The 26,775-nt window shown below is 49.9% G+C and overlaps 1 protein-coding gene across 10 annotated transcripts in view; it reads left to right on the top strand.

Annotated features, from left to right (window-relative positions):
• Window positions 1–26,775, top strand: part of Mark2 (microtubule affinity regulating kinase 2) — a 69,090-nt gene that overhangs the window by 38,943 nt on the left and 3,372 nt on the right. For 2 of the 10 annotated variants that reach the window (XM_040748414.1, XM_040748411.1), the window contains exons 3-19: window positions 14,894–15,073; window positions 15,305–15,358; window positions 17,987–18,035; window positions 18,246–18,311; window positions 18,394–18,464; window positions 18,666–18,722; window positions 19,516–19,752; window positions 20,575–20,694; window positions 20,798–20,897; window positions 20,983–21,095; window positions 22,010–22,142; window positions 22,513–22,685; window positions 22,860–22,957; window positions 23,699–23,860; window positions 24,399–24,656; window positions 25,568–25,594; window positions 26,303–26,470. In XM_040748414.1, the coding sequence (XP_040604348.1) occupies window positions 14,894–15,073; window positions 15,305–15,358; window positions 17,987–18,035; window positions 18,246–18,311; window positions 18,394–18,464; window positions 18,666–18,722; window positions 19,516–19,752; window positions 20,575–20,694; window positions 20,798–20,897; window positions 20,983–21,095; window positions 22,010–22,142; window positions 22,513–22,685; window positions 22,860–22,957; window positions 23,699–23,860; window positions 24,399–24,656; window positions 25,568–25,594; window positions 26,303–26,470 (2,066 nt within the window). Of the gene's footprint in view, window positions 1–9,663; window positions 9,943–14,893; window positions 15,074–15,304; window positions 15,359–17,986; window positions 18,036–18,245; window positions 18,312–18,393; window positions 18,465–18,665; window positions 18,723–19,515; window positions 19,753–20,574; window positions 20,695–20,797; window positions 20,898–20,982; window positions 21,096–22,009; window positions 22,143–22,512; window positions 22,686–22,859; window positions 22,958–23,698; window positions 23,861–24,398; window positions 24,657–25,567; window positions 25,595–26,302; window positions 26,471–26,775 lie in introns of those variants that run through there. The other 8 variants (XM_040748439.1, XM_040748432.1, XM_040748453.1 and 5 more) reach the window with 6 other exon arrangements.

Here is a 26,775-nt window from a genome sequence, read left to right on the forward strand (position 1 = left end):
GGGTCCATGACATGCAGTTTTTCAGGAAACTGTCCCTGAGACAAATGCTAGCTAGTTTACTTATCACAACCCTAACCTTCAAATCTTATCTTCCCAAACAGTTACCCTGTTGGTGGTAAACAGGTGGTGATGGGAGCCTGGCCGCCACAGAATGTCAGGACAGTCAGGAATGAAAGAGTAGTTGAGCTGAGCACTTACCGTTAGGCACGCACACATACAAGTTCTCCTCAAGGCTGAAAGGCAGCTTGAGCTTTAGTAAGTACCTGCGTGTGCTTGTGTGCACATGCTACATGATTGTGCACATGTGTCTGAAGCATTGTCAGACTTCTTGCTATGACTGTTAACTTGCAAAGCTTCCAGACTCATTTATCTAGAAAGTTCTGGCAAGATGGCAATACTTAGTGCCTCAGGAGCTGTGGTGTACTCTTGAGTTTTTGTAGGGTGGGATGTTTTCGTATAAAGTGTTTTTTTATCAGGGGAGCTAGTGTGGCCTTTTATGGAAAGAATAAAACAGTTGAGCTGCTGGAGCCTTCTCTGGCTCTGAGAAACCCACGTCCCTGTCTGAGTTGTGTGAGATGACCAGAACTTGGCCTTTGACTACAGAACTCTCCTGGACCTGTTTGAGAAGAGCTTCTCTTCTTGGAGGTGTACAGCATCTTCTTTGCTGGGTAAAGAAGTTCACGCTGTCTTCTGACAACCTACAGAATAGTGAGAAAGCATGGAATTATGGTAATGATAGCTGGTGTGTCTTGAGTATTTAATACAGGTCAGGATTATTCAGAGAGTTTAGGTGGAGTTGGATATTTCTTAGTTTCTCATTTCCCTGTTTTAAAGACTTCTGTTCAGAAGCCTCTTTATTCTTGTCAGACTCTTTCTTATCTTTGGTCTTTAGTGGGTAGTATGGGCTGGGTGGAGGGACAGGATGGATACAGCAGTGTTCTGCCCAGCTTGATTGTAGTGTCAGGTAGATTTTTTATCTTACTGCCAATTAGAACTTCTTTTTGGATATGTTAGAGGCTGATGTTCACATTCCTCTTTTGGCACTCTTTTCTTCCCTGCCCTCTCAGTAAATTCAGAGGTAGGTAGCTACAGAGTTGGCTGCCTGCTTCCTTCAGTCTGGGTAGCAGTCCATCTAACAAGACCCCAGAGTGGCCCCTGTCTCACCAACACACCTGTGAATTGCAGTTGTAGTTCTTGAGGGCTCTGTGTGTGTGTGTGTGTGTGTGTGTGTGTGTGTGTGTGTGTGTGTGTGTGTGTGTGTGTGTGTTCATTCGTTCTCGTTCACACAGGAAGCCCAGAGATAGATTTCTGTCATCCTCAACCAGGGCTAAAGTGGCTTTTCTCTGCATCATTCACTTCTCTTGGAAGCTAGGATAGCTTCCTAGGTTTTCTTCTTAGGGCTCTGGAAATACATACTGTAAGTAAAAGCCGAGAGTGGTGGCACATGCCTTGCTTCTAACTGAAAGTACACATAGGGTCTCTCCAGAAGCAAAACAGCCATTGCTATCAGTAATTGAACATTTGACCACCCTCTGCCACCTCTGTCTCCAGGCCTAGCATAGCAAGCAAGCTGAGGGCCTGGGTCTCGCTGGGAAGCTTGGACTTTCCAGCTTCACCTAACTGCTGGCGACCAGCCTATCTAAGATTCCTGCTCCAACTGCAGCTGCTTAGTAACAGAATACAGCAGTGTCTTCCTTCGGCCGGGATGGCAGATAGGCACATCCCCATGCTTTGGTTGTGCTATAGGGAAGGCATCGCCAAAGAGTGTTGGCCCCATGTGCATTAGGACACTGTCACATAGGCTCACTCTCTCCACTCTCGCTACAGGCTCTCTTCCACACCCCTCTTGCAGTAGTTCTTCTCTCCTGTAAGGCAGTAGGTGTTTCAGAGTGCTGATTTCCATCTGGGTTTGTCTCCTCAGACACTTCCCCTGTTCCACTGCAAGCTCCAGCCATGCCAACACTTTTGAAGCATCCTTGTTCAAGCCCTCTGAGTCACAGTGTCACCAACATTTGAGAGATTAGAGTGTCCAGAGAGCAGAGATATATTCCCAAGCTGGACCAGTGCAGTAGGGATGTTCATGGGCTGGCCTGAGAGCATTGCCCCCATTGGTAAGGTTTCTCAAAAGGGAATTTTTTAGCAATGCTGGACAGGGACCTAGCGTCAGGCTTATGGTAGAGCCAATAGAACACCAGTGAGCTCCCTGAGCTCCTAGAAGGGAACTTGTATTGAGTAGGGAATTTCTGGAGGAACACACTGCATCCAATTGTGCTTGCCTGAGTGTTCTCCTTAGTCAGTCCTAGCAGCTGATACACACATAAAGTCCCAGATGCCAAACAACAAAGATGAAAAGAAGTTCCCCCCTTTCCTCACAAGTGTGCCCAGGACCTCCAGTGCACTGAATTCACTGTGTGGTCTGGCAGATCCCATTCCCTGACTCAGCTGCAGAAGAAGATGAACATACAGCACCTCTGCCCATTAGGGCAGGGGAGCCTGACTTCTGGAAAGAGCAGTTAGTTGAATATTAAGTCACTTCAAGGGAGTAGCCATGCTCTGGAAAGTCTGGTCTGATAGGGCTAGTTGTAAGGCCCAGGTTAGCAGTGACAGACAGCCTTGGGTGGTTTCTGAAACCTTTCTCCTTTTTAGACTGACCTCTGTCCACAGTGACTTCTGGTTTGGTGAACAGCCCTGGTATTTTTCCTATTTCTTCCTCCTTCAGCTCCCTCTTTGAACTTGCAGAGGTAGGAGGCAGTCATTTTTTTCTTGCAGGAAAAGGTGAAGTGGAAAGAGACAGGATTCTTGTTCAGCATTTTCCAGCAGCTGCTGGAACTGGATTAAGACTTGGAAGCCTGCTTCTTAGCCTGGTGCTGGCTGTACTCCTATAGATGTGAAGCCACTATAGGACGTTATGTCAGGCAGGGCAGGGGCAAAGGGTTAGGTGTGCATCAAGTAGAAAGACTGTTGCATAAATGCTGAGGTGGGTTTAATTTTTTTTTTTAAATCTCAAGCTTCTATGTTGCTTTGCTTTGGCAAAGCCCCAGGGAGAAGTCGGGAGATTCTGGGAGGAGTTGGCTGTACTGGGTGAGTCACTGAGCTCCTCGCTGTTGCTGTGTTTAGTTCCTGCGTGCCTCACTGTAGCAGGAGGCATTTTGGGCAGGGGCTGGGTGGAAGTGCTGCTTTGTGTAGTGTGGCAGCGTGTTTTGTGAGCACCCTAAGGTTGGCAGGGCCTCGTAACCAACCAGAGCAGAGCACTGGTTCAAGCAGGAAATACTACAGCAGTACTCTTCAATGTAACATACACTAATGTCCTCTGAAATCCTTATACAAGTAGTTGTCACTTCCCTGTTCAGTAGCTTTTGAAATGATTCAAATTGAATTGCATTCTCTCTGCAACACATGCTGTTTTCCTAGCAAAGCAGGAAGGATTGAATGTAGAGAGACAGAGAGAAGAGCTGTCTTAACTGTGAGGCCTTGATTATCATCAGAGTCGAGGATTCCCCCTTTCAGGAAGTAGGGAACCAAGGAGCAGATGGGACACTCTGCCTTGCTAATCCTTAGCTGTCTGTGTGATCTCCGGTTTCCATTAGTGGTTGACTACCTTCCATCTATTGGTGGGCAAGAGCCCACTTGGTTTTTGTAAGCTGAGAACATTGGACATCTGAAGACACCCCAACTCTGCCCCTTTTTTGAGTCAAGTATCCTAGGTTGATCTTGAACTTGCTCTGTTGCCAGGGATTACCTTGAGTTCAAAATCTGTCTGCTTCCACTTTGAGGGTTGTAGGTATCTGCTATTACACCCAACTTATACCCTGCTGGTATTAAACCATGGGGCTGTGCATGGTAGGCAGGCACTTTATTGTTTCTTCTGTGTAGCAGACAGCAGGCTAACTAGCCCATAAACTTCCCTGGCAATTTTCCTGTCTCTGCCTCTCATCTCTCTATAGGAATGTTGGGAATATAAATGTACACCACCATGCTCGGCGTCTACATGGGTTCTGTTTGTTTGTTTGTTTATTGTGTATACAGCCTTCTGCCTGCAGGCCAGAGGGTACCAGATCTCATTCAAGGTTGTAAGCCACCATGTGGTTGCCGGGAATTGAACTCAGGACCTCTGGAAGAACAGTCCGTGCTCTTAACCGCTGAGCCATCATCTCTCCAGCCCCTACATGGGTTCTGAAGAATGGTGCTAGATAGTCAGGGCTTGGATAACTAGTGTCTTGACCCTCCGAGCCAGTACACCACCCTTATTTTGTTGTTTTTAGGACAAGGTCTTTTGGGTAAACCAGGCTAGCTCAGAATTCACTGTCACCTAAGCTAGCCTGGAACTTATGCAGTTCTGCCTCAGCCTTTGAATGCCAGGATTGCAAGTGTACCTCACTACACTTAGCTCCCCAATGTGTTTTCTTTCTTTTCTTTGAGACAGGTCTCATCTAGTCTAGATTGGTCTTAAACTTTCTGTGTAGTGGAGATGACGACCTTGAACTTACAATGCTTCTACTTCTGCCTCCAAAGTGCTAGGATTACAGGTCATGACACTATGCCCGGTTTTATACTGTGCTTTGGGTGGAACCCAGGGCTTTGTGTGCTCTGGGCAAGTGTTCCAGCAGCAGAGCTACATCCCTACTTCCTCCCAACACATTTCCTTTCTTTGCTTTTTCTTATTCTCCTCCTCCTCCTTTTTGAGACAGGGTCGTATGTAGCCCTCATTGGTTGCCTTGATATCACAAAGATCTACCAGTGTTAAGTTGCTTGGGTTAGGACTAAGGACACCTCTCCCACACCTGTATCTGTGTTCTGCATTCTGTGTGTGTAGCATATGTGTGCAAGTGCCCAAGAAGGTGAGAAGAGGGCATGGGATGTCCAGAACTGAAGTTGTAGGCACCTGTAAACGCCTGATGTGGTTGCTGAGAGTCAAGCCTGGGTCCTCTCTGCAAGCAAGTGCTCCTAACTACCAAACTATTTCTCCAGTCCCCAACTCATTTTCTTCTTCACTCTGCACAATCACTTAGAGCTTTATTGAATACTGTGCTAGGCATTCAGGGGCCATGAATAAGACAAACCAAAGCCCGTCCTTTTGACAGGGCTAACTTACCAGCTTCAATGGCAGCAAATGTTTGAAAGGGAGGAAATGGTTCTACTGGTTAAAAGTTTTGATCTAACTTCCTCCCTCTTCCCTTATCTTATTCCCTAGAGATGGGTGTGGGGGCAGCTTGTAAGGATAAAAAAATTACACCTGCAGCCAGAGAAGTGGCTCAGCAGTTAAGAGCACTGACTGATCTTCCAGGGGACCTGGTTTGGTTCCCAGAACCCACATGGAAGCTCACAATTGTCTGTAACTCCAGTTCCAGGGAATCTGACACCTTCACATAGACACACATGCAGGCAAAACCCCAATGTATATAAAAAGTAAATAAATCTTTTTAAGAAATCACACCTGCTTTATTCTACAAGTACTTTAACATGAGCTAGTTGGGTGTGAAGGTGAGCAAGACACTGTCCTGACTTTACAGAGCTTGAAGGAGTTGGGGACACAAGAAGAAATGAATGCAAGTCATGTGCTTCAAAGTCTGAAGAAAGGAATGACTCCTAGCAATCTGAGATTGCTCAAAGGAAGGCACTATGTATTAGATGAAGCACTTCCCTGTAGTGTGTTTACATTTGTGTAGCTCTGTCCCATTCCCTATGTGACAGCCAAAGTAGTAAGCTTCCAAGTACACAGCAGTGGAACTGAGAATAGAAGCCCAGAGCCCAGAGAATATACCAGAAGCAAACTACTATTCTAGGAGAAGGTGGTGAGCCTAAGAGGGAGCCCTGACACCTTAGCTATACTGGTAGTGTCCATCTTCTTCCACAGTTCCCTGTAAAGTGAGTCAAGCTTTGATGTTGCTGGCTGCCTCCTGCCTCACCGCCACCCCCATCCTCCAAAGCCTGGGCTGCTGGCAGCCTGGCTCTCCTGTGATATGGAGGAACTCACTTGTCTCCATGGTTACAGTAACCCACTGGTGCTGGAGGAGCCAAATGAAGTACAAGGCTGGCAATGTGAGCTCCCCCCCAGTCCTTGGCACCATGTGGTACTGGTATGTTGACTGTTTCTTTGACTGTTTCTGGAAGGAAGGAGTGAGTTAAGGCACTAGTGAGGAAGGGGAAAGCCCTGGCAGGACCACTGTCATCTTCCTTTGAGCTATACAGTGGGCAGTAGCATGAGTGCCCTCTTTCTTCTTCTCCTTCTTCTTCTCCTTCTTCTTCTTCTTCTCTTTTTTTTTTTCTTTTTGGTTTTTCGAGTCAGGGTTTCTCTGTGGCATTGGAGGCTGTCATGGAACTAAACTAGCTCTTGTAGACCACGCTAGTCTCGAACTCACAGAGATCCGCCTGCCTCTGCCTCCTGAGTGCTGGGATTAAAGGTGTGTGCCACCACTGCCCGGCTAAGTGCCCACTTTTTTTTTTTTTTTTTTTTTTTTGGTTTTTCGAGACAGGGTTTCTTTGTGGCTTTGGAGGCTGTCCTGGAACTCACTCTGTAGACCAGGCTGGTCTCGAACTCACAGAGATCCGCCTGCCTCTGCCTCCCGAGTGCTGGGATTAAAGGCGTGCGCCACCAATGCCCGGTTTAAGTGCCCACTTTTTAAAATGCCTATTGGAAAGTAGCTTCATGTAAGGAATGAGTCTTCTGCCTGATAGTGTCACTGTCGCAGGGACTTGGTTTTTCCTTGTTCTAGAAGGAATTCCAGGGTAGGAAGAATCAGCTCAGCTACACTGGTGTTTGTAGTCAAGTTCTTAGAGATTATAGGTCTCCTCAGGGCCTGAGTGGGAAACAGAAGTGAAAAGATAACCAGAAATGTTTAACAAGACATTACTGAACACCGGGTACTGTGGTAAGCATGGATATCCTCTGAGCCTGTGAAATGAGCATCCTTCCTTAGGTTCCAATTTAGAGGAGTCACATAACCCTCCTCTAGCATAGTCAACCTGTAAGTAGCAGAGATGTGACTTGCACCCAAGCCCTGTCTGTTCTCATGCTTCCCCTTATATACAGTAGGCAGAGACCAGGTGCCTTCTCCACAGTATACTTTGAGTCAAGAAGACAGATGCCCAAGCTCAGTGGACTTTTTGTTTTGTTTTGTTTTGTTTTTCGAGACAGAGTTTCTCTGTATTGTTTTGGAGGCTGTCCTGGAACTAGCTCTTGTAGACCAGGCTGGCCTCGAAATCACAGAGATCCTCCTGCCTCTGCCTCCCCAGTGCTGGGATTAAAGGCATGTGCCACCAACGCCCAGCAAACTCAGTGGACTTTGAGGTGGCCCTAGCTACATGTGTTGATGTTTGACAATGACTTGCTGAGCATCACTAGCTCAAGAGAGACAAACAGTAATGAGCAGGTTCAAGGATGAAGTGGGACTAGAAACGTGTAGGTGCTCTGCATACACAGTAGACCCTTAGTACTCTGAGAGCATCCCTAAACAGAGCTGAGCATTATTGGTCATTATCGATTCCAGGCATGAAAGGGGTGAGTGGCTTTCAGCTCACTCCATGCTGCCTGATCTTCTCAGGCAGGCTCTGACTGTTGCTGTGGAATGAGGGTTGTAACACAGAAACTGTTGGATAGTAAGCCACACTGGTAGCTTCAGTTGCGTGATCTGCTGATATTCATAATCCAGGAGACATCTACCCTGGCTGGAGAAAGTATGTGGGTCTTTGAATCCTTGTTGCAACAGAATGTTAGGGGAATGTAGGTGTTTCCCAAGTTGAGCTATCTCAGTGGGGCTGATAAGTGCCAAGCACAGTTTCCATGTTCTCTCCTACCCAGAATGCTCCTGGCATATGGACTATTGACAGTTGAGAGTGACAGTTGCTTGGGATCAGAGGATGTCAGGAAGGCTCCTGAATGCCACAAGGGAGGACTGAAAGCCTGGGGACTTGTCACAGCCCCATACCTTCCTCTGCCTCTCAGCCCATGTCTCCCTAACTGCTCTGTTACAAGGTCAGTGCTGGGTCCATCTTCAGTTCCGTACTGATTGAGGACATAAGTCTGTCACATTGCAAAACCTGGGGATTGAGACAATGAAGCTTGGTGTCATTCTGGCTTATGAGTCTGCCAGTGGATGGAAAGGCAAGTAGTCCTAGTCAAGGGCTTAAGTCCAAGATCATTGTCAACTCTCTTTGCTGAAACCAGAGTCTCCTGGGGAGGGGGAGGGGAGGCGGGATACCACATGACAACCCTCCAGTGGCACTCACATGTGACTTCAATGAGACCTGTCCTTTCTGTGGTCCCTGCACTTCTCCCCACCCACCCCACCCCACCACCCTGCTACCTGTGGGGGAGGGGCTCAGGTTCCCCCTTTTTTTGGGAGGAAATGAGAGCAAATCTCCATCAAGAAAGGTTGGGGTAAGACTAGGAAAGGGGACTGGCTTGAAGAGTAGGTGCCGCCATGCTGCTAGGAGGACAATTGCCCGTGGATTCTACCCAGGCTCTGCAGTGAGAGGCTGGAGAACCCTGAGTATGTCTCGTAACCTATGTCAGTTTCCCAGTGGAACAGGAGGCCCAGTGTGTGGCAGGCATTTCTGCTCTCCTGAGTAGCATGGTCTCCAGTGGTGCCAGGGAGGAAGGAAGCCTTGGTTGTTCCCAGAAAGGTTGATGAATAACCAGCATGAGGTCTTTACAGAACTGTTTGGCCAGGATGGGGGGAACATGGCTCAGTGGAGAGAGCATCAGAGACACCGGGCCATCTGTCAGCGGCAGGGTGAGAGGTTGCCCCACACTCACCACTTGAAGTGAATGGGGAACCCTAAAGACAGCTGCAGAAGGAGGGCTAGAAGGAAAGGGGGTCTTTAGATTATCCCCAGCCTTCGGACAGAAGTTAAAGGAAGACTTTCATTCTGTCATATGAAGGGCTCCTTGAGTATGTGCACCCCCAAGCGGTCTCTTTCACATGTTCACTAGACCCCCTGAAGTTCACTGGCATTCTGCGTGTCTTAGTGTAGCACGCAGCTTCCGAGTTTTAGGAAGTAGCAAGTGGGTTGTCATTGTAAGCCTGCCGGTGTCTGCTTGCACCCACCCTGCTTTGGTACTGGGAAGGTTAGTTGATTTCCAGTAGGGCTACTGCTCTGAGTTAGCACATCTGAGTCACACACACAGTGCGCCATGTTAGAGGCCTTGCTGATCTGACCCTACCCAGGTCTCACCTGCTGCAGCAGGTGAGATAAGGGCTTTAGGACAGCCCAGTCTGAAGTCTGCTCTTCGATCTTCCCAGCTGTTACTAGCAAAGCACCTTGGAGAGGGTGGGGCAGCCAGCTTCCGGGACGGAGGGGGGCGGGGTGGGGTGGAGAGGGAGAAGGAAATTGTTCTAAACCCGCCTCTCTTCTCTCTTCCTGCCCCTCTCCTCCCACCTAACTTCTGATGTACCATCCTGGACTGGAGGACACTTTCTGACCACTCAAGCTGTAGGCCCTGTCCCCAAAGCTCTTTGCTAAACCTGGTCTGTCTGTCTGTCTCTCCCTCTCTCACTGTCTCACTGACTCTCCCTCTCTCTCCCCCTTCTCTCTCCCTCTCTCCCTCTCTCAGTCTCTCTCCCCCCCCTCTCTCGCTCTCTCACTGTCTCTCTCTCTCCCTCTCCCTCTCTCACTGTCTCTCCCTCTCTCTCCCCCCCTCTCTCTCCCTCTCTCCCTCTCTTACTGACTCTCTCTCTCCCTCTCCCTCTCTCACTGTCTCACTCTCTCTGCTAGTGGTGGTTTCGGTTGCGACACAGTCTGAGTTCCCAGGCAGGAACCACTTGGCCTGACTGCTTCGCTTTTACTGAGGAGGTGGTAGAAGGTGTCGTCTGGCTTGTGCTGGCTGAGCAGCAGCCCCCGCCCTGGGCCTGGCTCTTCCCGGCCTCTGTACTTTGCCCTGGCTGCCTGACAGGTTCTGCTGAATGGAAGTTGCTGGTATCCCTTGTCCCTTTCTTCGGCTGGGTATGTTTTCCCCTGGGACTATCCTCTCCTTTTTTCTCCTTTCTATTTCAAACAGAATCTTGCAGAGTTGCTCAGTGGAGTTGGGCACTAGTACCAGATAGTCAGATGCTCAGGGAGGGCATGCAGACCTCTAAGAGGGATCGGCTAGGAAGGAGGAAAGGAAAATGGGAAAATACCAAAAGGCCTTTTGCCTCAGCAGTCAGAGGCCAAGGAAACAGGCTGTGGAAGAAGGGGCATCCCAGAGGGAGCCCCGCTGGAACCTGGGGTGAGTTCCAAGGGTCCCTTTCTTTACTCCACCTCATTTGAGCTTTTAGTCTGCATTTAGTCAGGAAGTCCCAGTCTGGCCCCTTTCCAGCCTACAGAAGCCACAGTATACTTGAGGGCCACCCCTGTGGTGCTGAGCCCCAGAGCACAGCTTTTCAAAAGAATACTTGGTGGCAGCCTCCAATATTGGGGCCGGGGGCCTTGCCGAGCCAGTCCTGGGCCTCTGGGGTGGAGGCTGGCTGGCTTTGGGGAAGCCTGGCAGCATGCCAAGGCCAGGTTCTGAGCTCCCAGTCTGAAAGTCTCTACAGGTCCAGTGGATGGAAGACTGCCATCTGTCCATCACTAAGCCCTCCTAGAAACTCTGAAGGCCCTCAACAGGACTTCTTTCACTGAGAAGGCTAGGGGCCTGCCTAGGGTAAGGTGTGGGTTAGAGCTCTGCTGTTGGACATCCTGCTGTGATACAGGGAGGCTCGGTGTGGGGAGGAGAGCAGGGCTCAACCAGATCTCATTTTGTGGTCAAGAAGGACAACTAGGTCTCACCCATCACTTATTCGGACCAGGAAGAATGAACTTGATCTGAACCATAGGAGGGTTCAGACCATACTAGACACCCTGCTGTCTTCTTCAGAGCAGCAACAGGAGAGAAGGCAGGAGTTACCTTCCCGGGCCAGTGGCTTGAGAAGCATTGTCTGCCGAAAGTTTTGCTTTTTTTCTTTCTTTGATTTGTTTATCCTTTTTGTTGTTGTTGTTTTGTTTGAGACAGGGTTTCTCTGAGCAGTCCTGCTGTCTTCTCTGTAGACCAGGCTGACCTCAAACTCATAGAGATCCACCTGCCTCTGCCTCTCAAATGCTGGGATTAAAGGTGTGTGTTGCTGTCACCCAGCTGAAAGTTTTACTTTCTAACCTCTTTCCGAGCTCTCCCCAATGGGTTCTCCTCAACCTGTCCCCATTTCTCTGCTATAGAAAATATCTTGTGGCTGTGTGGTGGTGGTGCACACCTTTAATCCCAGCACTTGGGAGGCAGAGGCAGGTGGATCTCTGTGAGTTCAAGACCAGTCTGGTCTGCAGAGCGAGCTCCAGGACAGCCTCCAAATGTATAGAGAAACCTTATCTCAAAAACAAAAAACCCAAACAAAACAAACATCTTGTGACTTAAAGAAATAGTGGGATCAGAGAAATACTGATTTGAGTCCTAAAATCAAAAGAGGGGTTTGGTGACTAGAACAAGGAACCTAGGAGCAGACACCAGAGCTGGCTTCTGTGGGTGCTATACAAGGAGCCTTTTCTCACTGTGCTGGGGACCAACCATTCACAGCTATCCCGCCTGGGTTCCTCCTAAGCTACAAAGCCTGTGATAGTCAGCAAACAGCTCAGATTGGGTTTCACTAAATCTGGAATTAGCACCAGGCTTAGCTTAGACCCTTGTCGCTCTTTTTTTTTTTTTTTCCTTTGGTTTTACGAGACAGGGTTTCTCTGTATTGTTTTGGAGGCTGTCCTGGAACTCACTCTGTAGACCACGCTAGCCTTGAATTCACCTGCCTCTGCCTCCCAAGTGCTGGGATTAAAGGCGTGTGCCAGCGCTGCCTGGCCCTTGTCGCTCTTATACATCTCTGAGATCATAGTTGACTTAGCAGTCTCAGCTTAGGTACAAAACATCAGTTACAGGAGGACTTAACAATAGCATTTGGAGACATAATAGTTGCGCAAAAAAGCCATGATTTCATTATATAGCCTAGGCTGGCCTTAAACTTGCCATGTAGCATAGGCTGACAGTTGCTCTTTATTTAACTTTGAATGAAACAGTTGACTTACGTTCTTTCATCTGCCCATGAAAAGTAGGAAATGTTTTATTGCCACTTTATAGATAAGGAAACTGAAGTTAGTAGGTGAGGATCTAGGACTTGAACCTTATTCTGTATTCCAAACAGTCTCTCAGTATGAATGCTAGCACAGGTCATGTTGGAGTGCTTCTCCTCTCCCCTTTTCAGGAAGATGTTGATAACAAGGTTAACCTGAGCTGAGTGGCGGTTAGGATCTGAACTCCCGCAGTTTGTGTCTAGTATCTACACTGCTAATCCTAACCCATAAGGAAGCAGGCATACATACGGCAGGCTTATGTGTTGCTACTTCAAGTCTAGCACACAACTGAGCCAAGGGAAAATGCTGCCTGTCACACATAGACCAGACCCAGACCAGAAACACCAAGAGACCTGCAGTGTGGAGCAGCAGGCTGGCTGGAGCTTCCTAGCTTGGGCTCTGGAGCTGCAAAGGGCCCTGCTCCCCACATCTGTTTAGAATGAGAACTGCAGGTCTTTGGACGTCTACCAAGCTCCCACTGCCTTTGGTTTGTGCCCTTGGGAAAAGGGTGTCACAAGAACTTACATTGAAGTTACCAAGGGGGTTAAAGAGATGGCTCAGTGGTTAAGAACACATACTGCTATTACAGTGGACCCAGGTTCAAGTCCCAGCACCCACCTAGTGGTTTACAACTACTTATAACTCTGGTTCCAAAGGATCCAGTGCCCTCTTCTGACGTCAGTAGGCTTATCCCCACGTGATACAAATACATACACTCAGGTTCATGCACGTACACATAGTTGTCTTTTAAGTTGTCAGGGAACATGTCTGGGGGTAGATGGGTAGAACACTTGCCTAGCGTGTGCGAGATCTCAGGCTCCACAAAAAATAAAATTGCCAGGGACTTTTCCCACTTATTAGTGAAGCAGAGGAAGATTTCCCAGCTGCTGGTGCCCTGAGAGTTGGGGGAACCTTGAGGGCAGTTTGTCAGGGAGGATGGGGCTAAGGAGATGGGGCCTTTGAGACCTGCGGATGGGTTCAGGATATCATCATTCAAGAGACTGGCCTGGCAGATTTAGCTGGGAATAGAACTGCCTTTTTCCCTAGTCTGAGCCACAGAGTTCCTTTGAGAAGCATGAAGCAGAAAAGTCTACTTGTCCAACCTCTGTTGTGGAGAGCTACTGAGTAGCAATAGTGGGCTTGAGAAATGGCGAGGAATTGTAACAGGGATGACATTCCCTCCGGGGTCAAGGGGGACTTCACAGTTGTCCATGTGCAAAGTTCTCCTGGGGTCTGAGTTAGCAGTTGAGAAAAAAAACCAGCACACAGCTGCTGCACAAAGGCCCTGAATTGACATGTTAAAGAAGAGAGCATTCTGTAAGGCCATACTGCTTGCCAAGGACCCTGAGATAGCTCCCTGGGTTGAAGTAAGTCATGCTTTTCCTCTGGCTGTTGAAGTCTTCCCTTAGAATCGGGAGGGCCTCTGAGAGGAGGAAACTGGACCCACATCTCTAGTCACCTTTCTGCCCCTCCTTGAAGACGCCAAGGCATCTCTGCTTGGATCCAACTCACGCTATGGCACCAGCTTTCCAGTGTGCTAAGATATCCTGTGAGAGGTGAATCGGGCCCAAGTAGGGGTGAAGCCAAGTTCACTTTGACAGTTACATTGGAGTATAATTCACACCATACTACCATCTGCCCATTCAAAGTACCGATGAGTGGCTTTTATTAAATTCTGTTTTGTGGTGTTTGATTTCATTCTCATTGTCCCCCAGAGAAACCACACCCTTGACTTATCACCCTTAAACATCCCATCACCCCTTAGATAGCTACGAATCTGCATCTGCCTCTCTAGATTTGTCTTGTAGACATTCATAAAGATGGAGTCAGATAAGATAGTTCTTCATGGCCAGCTTATGTCTCTTCAGGGTTCATCAGGCTTTCTTCCTTTCTTATTAGGGTCAACTCATACCCATTGCATTGTTAGGCCACAGTTGACAGAGTTGTTTCCCCTCTAGCATTGAGGATTATGCTTCTGTGACGATTAATGCATAGGGATTTCTGTGGACATGTGTCCTCACTCCTCTTGGGCATGTACCTAGGAATTACTGGGACTCCTAGTCTTCAGAAAATGTATAGATTTTCATACCCGTTTTCATTAGAATTATGCACTTTGTATTCAGCCCGTACACCTGTGCAGAGTCGGTGTGACTGCTGCTGCTTCCTGTCTTGTTTGAACCATTGAGTACAAGAGAGCGGAGCAGGGCAAGACAGACTGGTGCACTACACAGACGCAGTCATTCAGTTCATACGTTGAACAGTGGTTTACTGAACACTGACTTCAGTCTATCAGGTGTTGCGGTATGATGTGTCACTTAATAAATGATATCATAGGCCAGTCTTCATGGGCTTCCAGTCTCACTGGGCACAACAGTAAACAAATGAAAAGAATGAATAGTAGAGGTTGATGCTAAGAACTGGGTGATGAGGAAGACTTTGAAGTGGTCAGATCATGTGCTCCTGCAACTGAGAGGCAGCATTCTCGAAGTGTGAACAGGGCCAAGGTCTCCCAACTACGATGTGGGTAGAGGCCCCACTAGATTAGTAATGGGAGTTGGTGGTGCTGATGAGGCACAGCTCTGGTCATCAGCTCTGGTGTGTACGGAATCATAGCCCTGAACCTTACGTTGTGTGCCTTTGCAATGAAGACTAGTTGTAGTGCCTTCCTCTGCCCTCTTCCTCCTGTTTTATGATTCCTTGCATGCCTACCAAGTCCTGTGGAGTCTGCCCCTGCACACCAGCCTCTTTGGAGTTTGTTCAGAGCTGAGGGTAGCTGTAGACAGACCTGGAGGGGTAGCCTGTTAAAGGCATGTCTGTTTCCACCCTGCAGCCCACCTTGGGACACCTTGATTCCAAGCCCAGCAGTAAGTCCAACATGCTACGGGGCCGCAACTCAGCCACCTCTGCTGACGAGCAGCCCCATATTGGCAACTACCGGCTCCTTAAGACCATTGGCAAGGGTAACTTTGCCAAGGTGAAGTTGGCCCGCCACATCCTAACAGGGAAAGAGGTGAGCACTGGGGCTGGGACCATGGCAGCAGCTCCCATCCTGTTGACACTACAACAGGCAGTACTGAGACTGTTCCCACAGCCAACCTCTTGTTTATCTGCAGAAGTTAGATCTGATAGGTATGCTATCAGCCAAGCATAAGAAGGAGTAGGAAATCCAATGGAGAAAGTAGCATCAAGTCCTGGTTTAGCCTGGCCAAGGAAGTGATCTAGGCTTTTGTCTCATGTCCAGGTAGCTGTGAAGATCATTGACAAGACTCAGCTGAACTCCTCCAGCCTTCAGAAAGTAAGTGCCCAGTACCTCCCATCCCTTTGTAATCTGCTGACCCCCATAAGACCACGACCTTAAAACTTTCTCCCTTTGAGCCAGGCAGTAGTAGCACATGCCCTTAGTCCCAGCACTCAGGAAGCAGAGACAGGTGTATCTCTGAGTTCAAGGATAGCCAGGGCTACACAGAGAAACCCTGTCCCCTCCCCTACTGGCTCTGGTTGAGTTTCCTGTGACAACTCCACCCAGTTGGTCCCTGTCCACAGGCACAGGCTCTTCTGAAGTCTGCCCCTTCCAGCCACTTGACCCTACCTGTCTGTCCTACTTCTTGATCGTGTTATCTCCTGGCCTGTGTCCAGCTCTCTGTAAAAGCACATGTCTATACCATTGCTAGAAGTGCGCACAGCTACACCAAGACACCAGTGGAGTGCCCCTAGAAGTTCAGGGATGAAGAAGCAGAGGCTGCCCCTGGATTCTTGCCAGCTCCAATTCAGAGAAGAAATGTGGAAGACTTGAGTTCTAAGTCTGTGGCAAGGTGCACAGATTAAAGGCACCCTAGTTAGCCTGGCTTCTAGGGTCTCTTGCTGGACACTCATTTTGGGAGTACGCAGCTTTGCTAGGTGAAGTTGAACTCTTTTTCCCTCGTTAACTGGGGTCTTCCTTAGGTCTTAGGAGAACCCCAAGTAGGGGCATAAACCCTGTACCAAAGACACTATGAAAGTGTGGTGTGAGAAAAGAACGGGACTTTGAGAGCAGAAGCGGGGAGCAGCTTGCAAGTACCTGGCAGAGTTAGAAGCACACTGCCCCTCTTTTTCCTGGGCTAAGGTATTTAGGAGAAGGGGACTCCAGGCTGGCAAAATAAATCAGCACCAACCCAGGCTAGTTGAACTTCCCTGGCCTTCCCACTGTAGCTGACCCCTGCTCACTTTTTCTAAGACCTGGTTCTTTGTTACAACCAAGGGAGTTTTTTTTTTTTTTTTTTTTTTTTTAATGAACACACTACAGTGGCTGAATTAGAAGGACATGACCATGTAAATAGCCACAATAATGGGAGACAGAGAATGAGGAGCCAGGGACCCTGGCGTGCTAACAGCTAGAATCAAGGTGTTCAGATATTTTGTTAGCCCTAAAAGGTTTTATTATGAAACAGAAGCAATGCTGTCATCATCAGGACCTCCTGCTCAGAGCTTATGGAGGAAGAGAAGGAAACCTGTCCCTGCAACATTGGCCCCAGCCCTGCAAAGGTGAACCTAGCATGGGGCGGGCCTTGGGCCTTGTAGCATTGTGACTTAGACTCAGTTCATTCCCTGCCTCTCTTTCTCCCTGATTCTTCCTGATTGATTGGAAGGTTCCAATGCTAGACAAATAGAAAGGTTTTGTTTTGTTTTTTCCTTTTTGAAACAGGATCTTATATACCTGGCTAGACTTGAACTCACCATCTAGCTGAGGATAGCCTTGAACTCCTGTTCCTCCTGCCTCCCTCCCAAAGATGCAGAAATGTAGCCTTTTAAGGAGCTTTTTATATGCTTTCTTAGCAAAGCCAGTCTTATTCTGGCCATTCGTTCTATTTACATTTCTTCTTAGCAGTGCCTCCCAAAGTTTGAGGTTTAAAGACATTGGCCCTTCAGGGTTCTAGGCAGCCCAGAAAGCGTCAGCTCTCCCAGAAGAATGCGCCTCCAGACCAAATGGATATGCTTGAGAATGGGCTGGTGGTACTGGCTCTAGCTACCATCACAGATCTTCCCCCAGTGGTTACCCTTGAGATGATGGCCAGAACCCTTTGCTTTTTTACCAGCATAACTGTTGGGTGAAGGAAGAGCAAGAAAATCCTGTGAGCTGATGAAGCAGGAGGTTGGATCAGATCACTTTCGTTCCGGTCCATGGGAGCTCTGTGACACCATTAAAGAGGGAACACCATTTTTACTATAAACTACATTCTGGATTAGGGCTCTAGATAAACCACCACTACCCAAAAGACAACAACTACAACAAAAAACCTCAGTCCTTGTATAATTAGTGAGGTCTGGGAAGTTGCAAAACCTTTTCTAGTTTTCTGGCCCCCACAAGGGAAAAAGTTCATTTCTGTCATCTTTCTGTATGGAAATGTATGGTTTGGAGCCCCTGGTTTTGTTTCACAAAGAGAGCGTGAGTGTGTGGAGGTGGATTTGATTAAAATTGGCATCAGCTATATATAGGAGTGGTTTCTTCTCTAGTTACCTCAGAGGCTTAGGAGAGAAAGGCTGCTCCCCCCCAGTGCAGGCCCTCTGACATCTAGATGTCAGAAGATGACACGATGCCCCTTTGGAGCTCCTCTCTGGTGACCAGGGCCATCTCACAGGTTTGGACTGTGAGCTGGCCGAGGAGCTCAGTCCTGAACACTCAAGAACCTGGGTTCCTTCTGTCTGCAATGGTACTTACCTGCTGTTTGAAGGCTAGGATTAGCTAAGTGTGGAAGAGGGCATGGCTAGACCAGTAAGTTAGTGAGCTAGCTTTGCTCCAGCTTCCCTCTCTGCTCTTCTTCCTTCTTGTGTGTGTGTGGGGGGGGGGTTAAAAAAAAGAAAGAAAGAAGCCCCACTGGGGTCCTGGGAGGACCTGAAGTAATTTCGTCAAGCAGGCATGAAATGAGCCCTGTGTTTTCTCTTCCAGCTATTCCGAGAAGTAAGAATAATGAAGGTTTTGAGTCATCCCAACATAGGTGAGAAGTGTTGTCATCTCTTTCTTCCTCCCCCTCAGCAAGGCTCCACATGCCTGCATCTACACACGCGTCCCTCCCTATCACATTGCCTTGTGGATGATTCTGTCCTGAGGGTTGTCACACTCAGCTTCTGAAGGCTCGCCTCACAGTTGAGCTGCCTCCTAGGCATGTCTGGACACAGCGGGTCCCAGCACAGCCTTTCTCTTGCAGTTAAGTTATTTGAAGTGATTGAGACGGAGAAGACGCTCTACCTTGTCATGGAGTATGCCAGTGGTGGTAGGTACCTCTCCCCTCCCTGACCCTCACAAACACCCCACTCCCACCCACTCACTGTACTCCACCGTCTCATTTCTCACAGGAGAGGTATTTGATTACCTGGTGGCCCATGGCAGGATGAAAGAAAAAGAAGCTCGAGCCAAATTCCGCCAGGTGGGTGTGTCTCCACCCTTCGCTGTAGGCCCAGCTCTCCCCTTTGGGATTTGGCAGAAGAGGAGCTGCCAGAGTAGGTGGCCTCAGAAGGGGCTACTGTGAGCTCTGCTGGTAACTTCAAAATAGGTCATCAGTGACAGTTCTACCAATCCCTGTGGCTCACTCTTAGATACCCAAGCTAACCCCTCTTCCTTCTTTCAGATAGTGTCTGCTGTGCAGTACTGTCACCAGAAGTTTATCGTCCATAGAGACCTAAAGGTGAGGTGTGGTGATATCTCCTGTGCCTTCCCGTGGGTCTGACTGTTCTCCTTTAGTTAGGCTCTGAGTATTCCAGAACTCTAGCCATTGTTTTTTTTTTTTAATAATTTATTCTTATTTTATATACATTAGTGTTTTGCCTGCAGGTATGTCTGTGTGAGAGCGTCAGATCTTAGAGTTACAGACAGTTGTGAGCTGCCATGTGGGTGCTGGGAATTGAACTGGGTTCACTGAGCCATCTCTCCAGCCCTCCCCCCCCCTTTTTTTTTAGATGACTTGGAAGTTTTTAGGAATGGCCTTGTACCCAGACTTTGGCTCCCACCATAGCATTAGCAAGCATAGAGTCTTTGCCCTTGCCAGCTGTCAGGAACGGCAGGAATACTCCAGGTTTCCTGGTCCTTCAGACATCCTGGTGTCCGACCTAGGGAAAAGTGTGCATGTGACTCTGATATCACAGCTGCTCTCCAGACAGACACACATTATCTATCTCTGTTACCAATGTATTCATATTGCACTGCCTGCGAGTTGAGTCTCCTCATTGCTAAAAGAACTTGCAGACATGACCAAGAAGCATAGGCCTACTCTGAAGTCCAGTGCAGCTCCCAGAGTCCCTAGGCCTACAGATCCCAGCTTCATGTCTTCCTCCTGTCCAGCCTGTCTGGGAGAATGGAGAAAGTTGTGAAACTAGAGATGACTTTCTAGTGGGTCTCCCATTTTCCCCAGCCCTGCCTGCCGGGTGCCTAAGGGAGGACTCTCTACATGGGACTCTGATGCTTACCATCTTACCTCTCAGGCAGAAAACCTCCTCTTGGATGCTGATATGAACATCAAGATTGCAGACTTCGGCTTTAGCAACGAGTTCACCTTTGGGAACAAGCTGGATACTTTCTGTGGCAGCCCTCCTTATGCTGCCCCAGAACTCTTCCAGGGCAAAAAATACGATGGTCCTGAGGTGGATGTGTGGAGCCTGGGGGTCATCCTCTATACACTGGTCAGCGGATCCCTGCCTTTTGATGGACAGAACCTCAAGGTGGAGTCAAGTGCAGCCTTAGATAATCCTTTTAATTTTTCATCTCTTCTTGGCCTCTGGTCTTCTCTTTGCCCACCTCAAAAACTTTCTACTTGTCTACATTTTCTCAAGTCAGAGCTTCAGAGAAAAGCCCACTGGGGGGAAAAAAAGCAGTTAAATGGTCTTCCCTGCTGAATACAGTGGCACATGCCTGTAATTTCTGCAATGGAGAGGCCAGGGCAAGAAGACTCCTGGCAGCCTGGGCTAGAGAGTGAGAGATCTCTAAACAAACAAAAGGGGCTAGCAAGGGTTGGTGGATCAAGTTTGAATCCCAGGACCCACAAGGCAGAGGGAGAGAGCCTGACCTCCTGCAGGTTGTCCTTTGACCTCCACTCACATTGTAGCAGACACACACCATCCACAGAATAAATGTTATTTTTCTTTACAACAAAAGAGGGTCGGTCCTGTCTTCAAAGAGACAGTGTGTGTCCAGCTCTCTGTAGGACACTGACAGGTGCATGGTGTGTAGGGCTTGGTTGCCTCACTTGTGAGTTCCCATGACCTGGACTTTCTGCACCCTGTTTTCCAATGTCTGCTTATCTGAATCTTGGATGTAAGACTTATTCCCTCAAGCCGGGCGTTGGTGGCGCACTCCTTTAATCCCAGTACTCGGGAGGCAGAGGCAGGCGGATCTCTGTGAGTTCGAGGCCAGCCTGGTCTACAGAGATAGTTCCAGGACAGCCTCCAAAACAATACAGAGAAACCCTGTCTCGAAAAACTAAAAAAAAAAAAAAAAAAAGACATTCCCTCAGCCTGCGGGTGACTTCAACTTTCTAACCACAGGAGCTACGGGAGCGGGTACTGAGGGGAAAATACCGTATTCCATTCTACATGTCCACGGACTGTGAAAACCTGCTTAAGAAATTTCTCATACTTAATCCTAGTAAGAGAGGCACTTTAGAGGTGAGCAACCTAGAAGCCAGCTGGCCAGAAATCCTGGGGTTCCCGAGGAGACCCCCATGCTGAGTTTTCCCCACCTCTGTACTTTGCCCTTCTCCCCTCCCAGCAAATTATGAAAGATCGGTGGATGAATGTGGGGCACGAGGACGACGAGCTGAAGCCGTATGTGGAGCCCCTCCCCGACTACAAGGATCCCCGGCGGACAGGTGAGGCTGTGCCCACTGGGAGCTGGAGCCTGCTCACAGATGGAGACCACCAGCCTTAACTGTCCTCCCCTCCCCCAACCACCAGAGTTGATGGTGTCAATGGGTTACACTCGAGAAGAGATCCAGGACTCACTGGTGGGCCAGAGGTACAACGAAGTGATGGCCACCTATCTGCTTCTAGGCTACAAGAGTTCTGAGGTGCGTGCTTTTCATTCTCACGCCCTGACCTGGCTCCTGTGGTGTGGGTGGTGCCCAGTCTTTAGCCTGGTGAGAACAGAAGCCCATACCATAAATACATATACCCTCTGCCATGGTGGATAATGGGTAAGGCCCTCAGTGAAAGAGCAGGAGGTGGAGCTAGGCCGGGCCTGGGCTCTGACAGGTGAGTCGAGGTGGCTCATTGTGTTGATTGAAAAGGGCTAAGGTGGTCTGGCTGTAAGTTCTGTGTAGGGCCCAGTATCTTTTGTTTGTCTGTCTGGAAGTTTGTCTGTCCATCTCTAGGTTTCTGTTATTTCTATGTCTGTTTTACCAGAAGCTTCCCCAATGTATTGCCTCTTTCTGGGTCTTGTATCTGACTAGATATGTTTCTTTGTGCCACAGGTCTGCCTTGGCTATGGATTTGGAAACTTTATGATTGTTCTTTTGTAGTTTGGGCTCTAAGTGCCCACCTGTACTCAATCTCCTGCCCTGGTGGTGGTGGGATCTCTCTTGGTTATCACTTTAACCTGTTTTAGAGATCACCATGGCACTTGGCATGAGCCCCAGTTTCTCTGTGGGGAAGGGATGGGTCTCTTAATCTGAATGTGTGTGCTCTTGTGTGTGTGTGTGTGTGTGTGTGTGTGTGTGTGTGTGTGTGTGTGTGTGTGTGTGTGTGTGTGTCTAGGTATACAGGCATGAGTAGTCCTCTCTGAGGAAATGGTGACTTTCTGAGGTGTGTCTTTGGTGTGTTTGTTCCTTGTCTATGTCAGAGCATGTGTGATCAAGGGCATCTGTCTATATTAGTCATGTGTCTCTGTGTGTTAAGGCAGTGTGGAACATGCAAACGTGTCCACCTGGAGGAATCTCCTCAGGATTTTCACTCTCCTTTGAAGCCATGTTTTCTGTTCTTGCAGCTGGAAGGGGACACCATCACTTTGAAACCCCGACCTTCAGCTGATCTGACCAACAGTAGTGCCCCATCTCCATCCCACAAGGTTCAGCGCAGTGTCTCTGCCAACCCTAAGCAGAGACGCTCCAGTGACCAGGGTATGTGCTCTTGGGAATTACATGTCAGGGACAGCTTTCTCCTAAACCCTGGTTCAGCTCCTTCATAATAGCTTGGCCTGCCGGACGTTGGTGGCGTACGTCTTTAATCCCAGCACTTGGGAGGCAGAGGCAGGCGGATCTCTGTGAGTGTGAGACCAGCCTGGTCTACAAGAGCGAGTTCCAGGACAGCCTCCAAAGCCACAGAGAAACCCTGTCTCAAAAACAAACAAACAAATAGCTGGGCCATGGGCCAGTTAATAATTTGCCTCCACTTTTGGGAAGTGTGACTGTGATGCTAAGGAAGTGCCAAGCACACAGTGGGTCTTCAGGCAGACTCCTGCTCTTATACATTTCACTTTTTGCCCCATAGCTGTCCCTGCCATTCCCACCTCAAATTCCTACTCTAAGAAGACCCAGAGTAACAATGCAGAAAACAAGCGGCCTGAGGAAGAAACGGGGCGGAAAGCCAGCAGCACCGCCAAAGTGCCTGCCAGCCCTCTGCCTGGTGTAGAGAGGAAGAAGACCACTCCTACCCCCTCCACAGTAAGCCATGAGCTGCCACCCCTCAGCCCTGGTCTCCCCCTGTCTTCGGGGTCTTCCTTGGTGAGGCCTGGCTCTTGGCTGTACCTGAGCCTACTGTAGAAAGTAGGCTACAGAGCAGCTCTGGGGAACATCACTGACTCCTGTTAGACAGCTCTTGCCCTCCCTTCCTCACAGAACAGCGTCCTCTCCACCAGCACAAACCGAAGCAGGAACTCCCCACTTTTGGACAGGGCTAGCCTTGGCCAGCCCTCTATCCAGAATGGTAAAGACAGGTGAGTGCCTGGGCTGCCTGCCTTGCTCTGGGGGCCGCTCCTCACACCGGGCAGGGATGCTGTCAGTGGCATCGTCTTCTGCCTCTCCAGAGCAGCGGCCCTGGAGTCCTGTCCTGGCCCTGTCCAGTCTAGCCATCAGCCTCCCTGCACCATGCCATCCTTCCTCCTGTCCTCTGCTCCTTGACATTTGCCAAGCTTAGGGTACCAATGAGCATCAGTCATCCTGCTGCTTAACCACACCAAGTCTAAAATTGTCCACCTGTGTAGGTACCGTGCCGCTTTTGTGTTTGGGGCCCGTGTGAAAACAGCCCAGAGTACCCATGGGGGCTCCCCAGTGAGGCTTTATTGTGGCCTCAGAAGCAGAGCCCACCTTGCCTGGTGTGCTAGATTACTGGCTCCACTTCCTTTGCGCTTAATGCGAGTTTTCCTCAGCAGCATCCTGTCCTTTGTGTAGAGGGAAAATCCTTGTTCTCACATTTCCTGGGAGACCAATGTGGCTCTCTGTCAGCTTCCCCTCAGTTTTCGTTTTCTCTTCCCAGACCCTGACCTCCCTGACTGCTTACTGACCCCGCCCTCCACTTCCAATGGCTTTTCCTTAGCTCTCACTGGCCTGGAGCCGCTCCCTGGGCCTGTCCTGCATCCGCTGAGGCTACAGCTCTCACCCTGGCCCTGCCCTTGCTTCCTAACCCAGACTCTCACCTCACCCTTAATCCAGGCCTCTCCGCTGCTTTTGTCTCCTAGCCTAACCATGCCAGGGTCCCGGGCCTCCACGGCTTCTGCTTCTGCCGCAGTCTCTGCGGCCCGGCCCCGCCAGCACCAGAAATCCATGTCTGCCTCCGTACACCCCAACAAGGCCTCTGGGTTGCCCCCCACGGAGAGTAACTGTGAGGTGCCTCGGCCCAGGCAAGTGTGCTAGGGTAGCTGATGCACTTGTCCCCTGGCCCGTCCCACCCTGCCCTACGGCATCTCCCACCTAGGGGGACCTGCTTCACTTTTGTCAGCTACAAGAAATAACTCTGTTCCCTAAAGCTAGAAAATAGAGGACACAAATGATAATAATGCCCTTTTTCCTGTAGCCCCCTCAGAACAGGAGTGCAGGAAGCTGTCCTGAAGCTCCAGAGAGAAGACGTGTTCTCCTCTGAACCTTCTTAGCTTTCCTTAGGGACAGTCAGCTCTCGAGGGTCCTCCTCGTCCCCTCGCAGGACCACGGCCAACTCTGTTCAGCCTATGCTGCTTATGTACATGGGTCCTCCTTGTCTCCCCCTCCCCAGATCATCTCACTATTGTCCTCAGTGGTCAGTCCCCTCCTTCTGTGTCCTCCGTGATGGCTGCTTCCGCCCTAGCATCCCCAGTCCCCATCACAGGGAGGGCGTGCATGTGCTCAGTACTGGTGGCTCCCTGTACCTGACATGTGCCTTTGCCCCTGCCTCTTTTCCCACAGCACAGCCCCCCAGCGTGTCCCTGTCGCCTCCCCCTCCGCCCACAACATCAGCAGCAGTGGTGGAGCCCCAGACCGCACTAACTTCCCCCGGGGTGTGTCCAGTCGAAGCACCTTTCATGCTGGGCAGCTCCGGCAGGTACGGGACCAGCAGAACCTGCCCTACGGTGTGACCCCAGCCTCTCCCTCTGGCCATAGCCAGGGCAGGCGGGGGGCCTCTGGAAGCATCTTCAGCAAGTTCACCTCCAAGTTTGTCCGCAGGTGAGGGGCTGGAGCCAGGCCTTCCCACTTACATGGGGGTTGGGGTGGGGGCAGCAGAGCTGGGGCCTCAGCAAGACTAAGAAGTAGGGTTGTTCTCGACATCTTAGGCACCTAGACTCATCCTCTAAGGCCTTTCCCCAGCGCTTCTCAGGCACCCCTCATTTGATGGCCCCAAGCAGATGGGCGATGCCGCCTCCTCTCTAGGGGAGTGTGAACTCAGATGCTAAAATAAAAGCCCCCTCTTCTCTCCTGGGTTCCCATGGAAACTTATATTTGGTGACGCAGCTGCAAAGTCATGAGGCATGAGCCAGGCTGGGTTGAAAGATTCTCCTAGTCTATTCTTGCCCCCTTTGACCTCCTTCCCCTGTGTCCCACCCCTAGGTAGCTTGTGTCTGGATCTAGCTGTGCTCTTCTGCCCCAGGGCAAAGCCCATAAATGAAATAGCTGCTGGGGCCTCTCCTGCAGCGCCAGGGTTTCAGTGCCTTCCTGTCCTAGACCCAGTTGGGAAATGTCTTCATGAGGCTTCTCTAGCCTGAGCCCCCAACACAGAGATGAGTGGTCTTAGATGGCTCAGCCATGGCGTCTCCTGGGGGACGGTGTCCCTGTTCAACCCTGCAGTCTAAACTGTTCAGAACTAGGTGGGGCTTTTTGAGAGCCAGCGTACCCATCCCTGCTGCTTGTCCTTCACCTATCCGAGCCGCCTGACACGGGTGAGGCTGCCGGGTCCGACAGACCTGAAGTCCAGGACTCTAGTCTCGCTGAGCGGCTCTTCTGAACCTGAAAAGCCCGTTCCCACCTGCTTATCCACATACCGTCTTGTTGGTTTTTTGTTTTTTGTTTGTTTGTTTGTTTGATTGGGGGTTTTTTATTTCTTTTTTTATTTTGTCTTTTTTGTTTGTTTTTTTTTTTAGAAATCTGTCTTTCAGGTTTGCCAGAAGGTAGGCGTTGAGCCCTCTGTGTGTGTGTCTGTCTTTCTGTGTCTTTGTCCTGCCTCTGTCACTAACTCCCCTGTTGCCTGATGCTTCCTGTCTTTCTGCTGACTCTGTATCCGTGGACTTCCTGTCTGCTATCTTAAAGGGAATGAAGACTTCTCTGGTGGGGTCTCGGCCCTAAGCTGACCTTCCTGCCCCTTCACACTGGCAGGACTTGGAATATGTGTTCTCCTGAGAGGACATTTTGGGTCCCTCAGAGCAAATGACTTTGAAAGTGAGGGGCCCCCATGGCCTGCAGGCACTTGTCCCCAGAAGAGAAGAGAAGAGACCTCAGGATTCTCCCTTTAAGATTGTCTCCTCACACCCAACCAGGTTTGGGTTACATGGGGCTTCCTTTCTGGCCCTTTCCCTGTTGTGTGCACGTGCTACGAGTTTGAGGCGCATCTGGAATGATGTCTCATTTGGGATGTCCTGGGCTTGCTGAACCTCAGGGCTGTGACCTGTTTCCCCCGTACTATGGCATGACAGGACTTTGGAGGTACTATAGGGACATTAGGGTCCCTTGGCTAGCCTGACTCCTCCAGGCCCCGGAAGCTTTTGACTCATAGATGTAGTATAGCGCCCCCTTCTGGTGGGTGCTGCGGAGTTGACCCAGCCCACCCTGGCACAGCATCTGGGCGCTTATGCTGCTCTCCTCTGGGCTGTTTCCTCCAGATGTCGCCTGAGCCTGCCAAAGAGCCAAGAGCTGGATATTCTCAGGCAAGGGTCATGCTGCCGCCAGGCCCTGGTGGAACAGCAGGAGGTCCACACCCTGCTCCTGCATCTCCCTTCCTGGGACAGAGCCTGGCTTATTCAGCCTGGCCTTGTCCTCTGCAGGCCTAGGTACGCCAGGTACTGAGCTGCAGACTGAGGGCCAGAGTGGGAGCTCTGGATTTGCTTGGCAGGTGCCTTGGCTCCCCAGATGCGGGATAGATGGGCCAGATGGGATGTTGAGTCATCCCTACCCACCCACCCCACCCCAGCTCACTGCATGGCTGGCAGGGCCTGCCCCACGGGGGCCTGGAGAGAGCAGCTGGAGCCCCGTCGTTTGCACGTGCGGGCCCTGCTCACTGTGCTCCTTGGCATCTGTGTCTTGTGTCTTCTTGCTCCTTTTACATGTGCTGCTGCTCTCTCCTTCTTGCCCCTCC

This window comes from Mesocricetus auratus, unplaced genomic scaffold (assembly GCF_017639785.1).
Source record: "Mesocricetus auratus isolate SY011 unplaced genomic scaffold, BCM_Maur_2.0 Super-Scaffold_4256, whole genome shotgun sequence".
Classification (NCBI taxonomy): domain Eukaryota; kingdom Metazoa; phylum Chordata; class Mammalia; order Rodentia; family Cricetidae; genus Mesocricetus; species Mesocricetus auratus.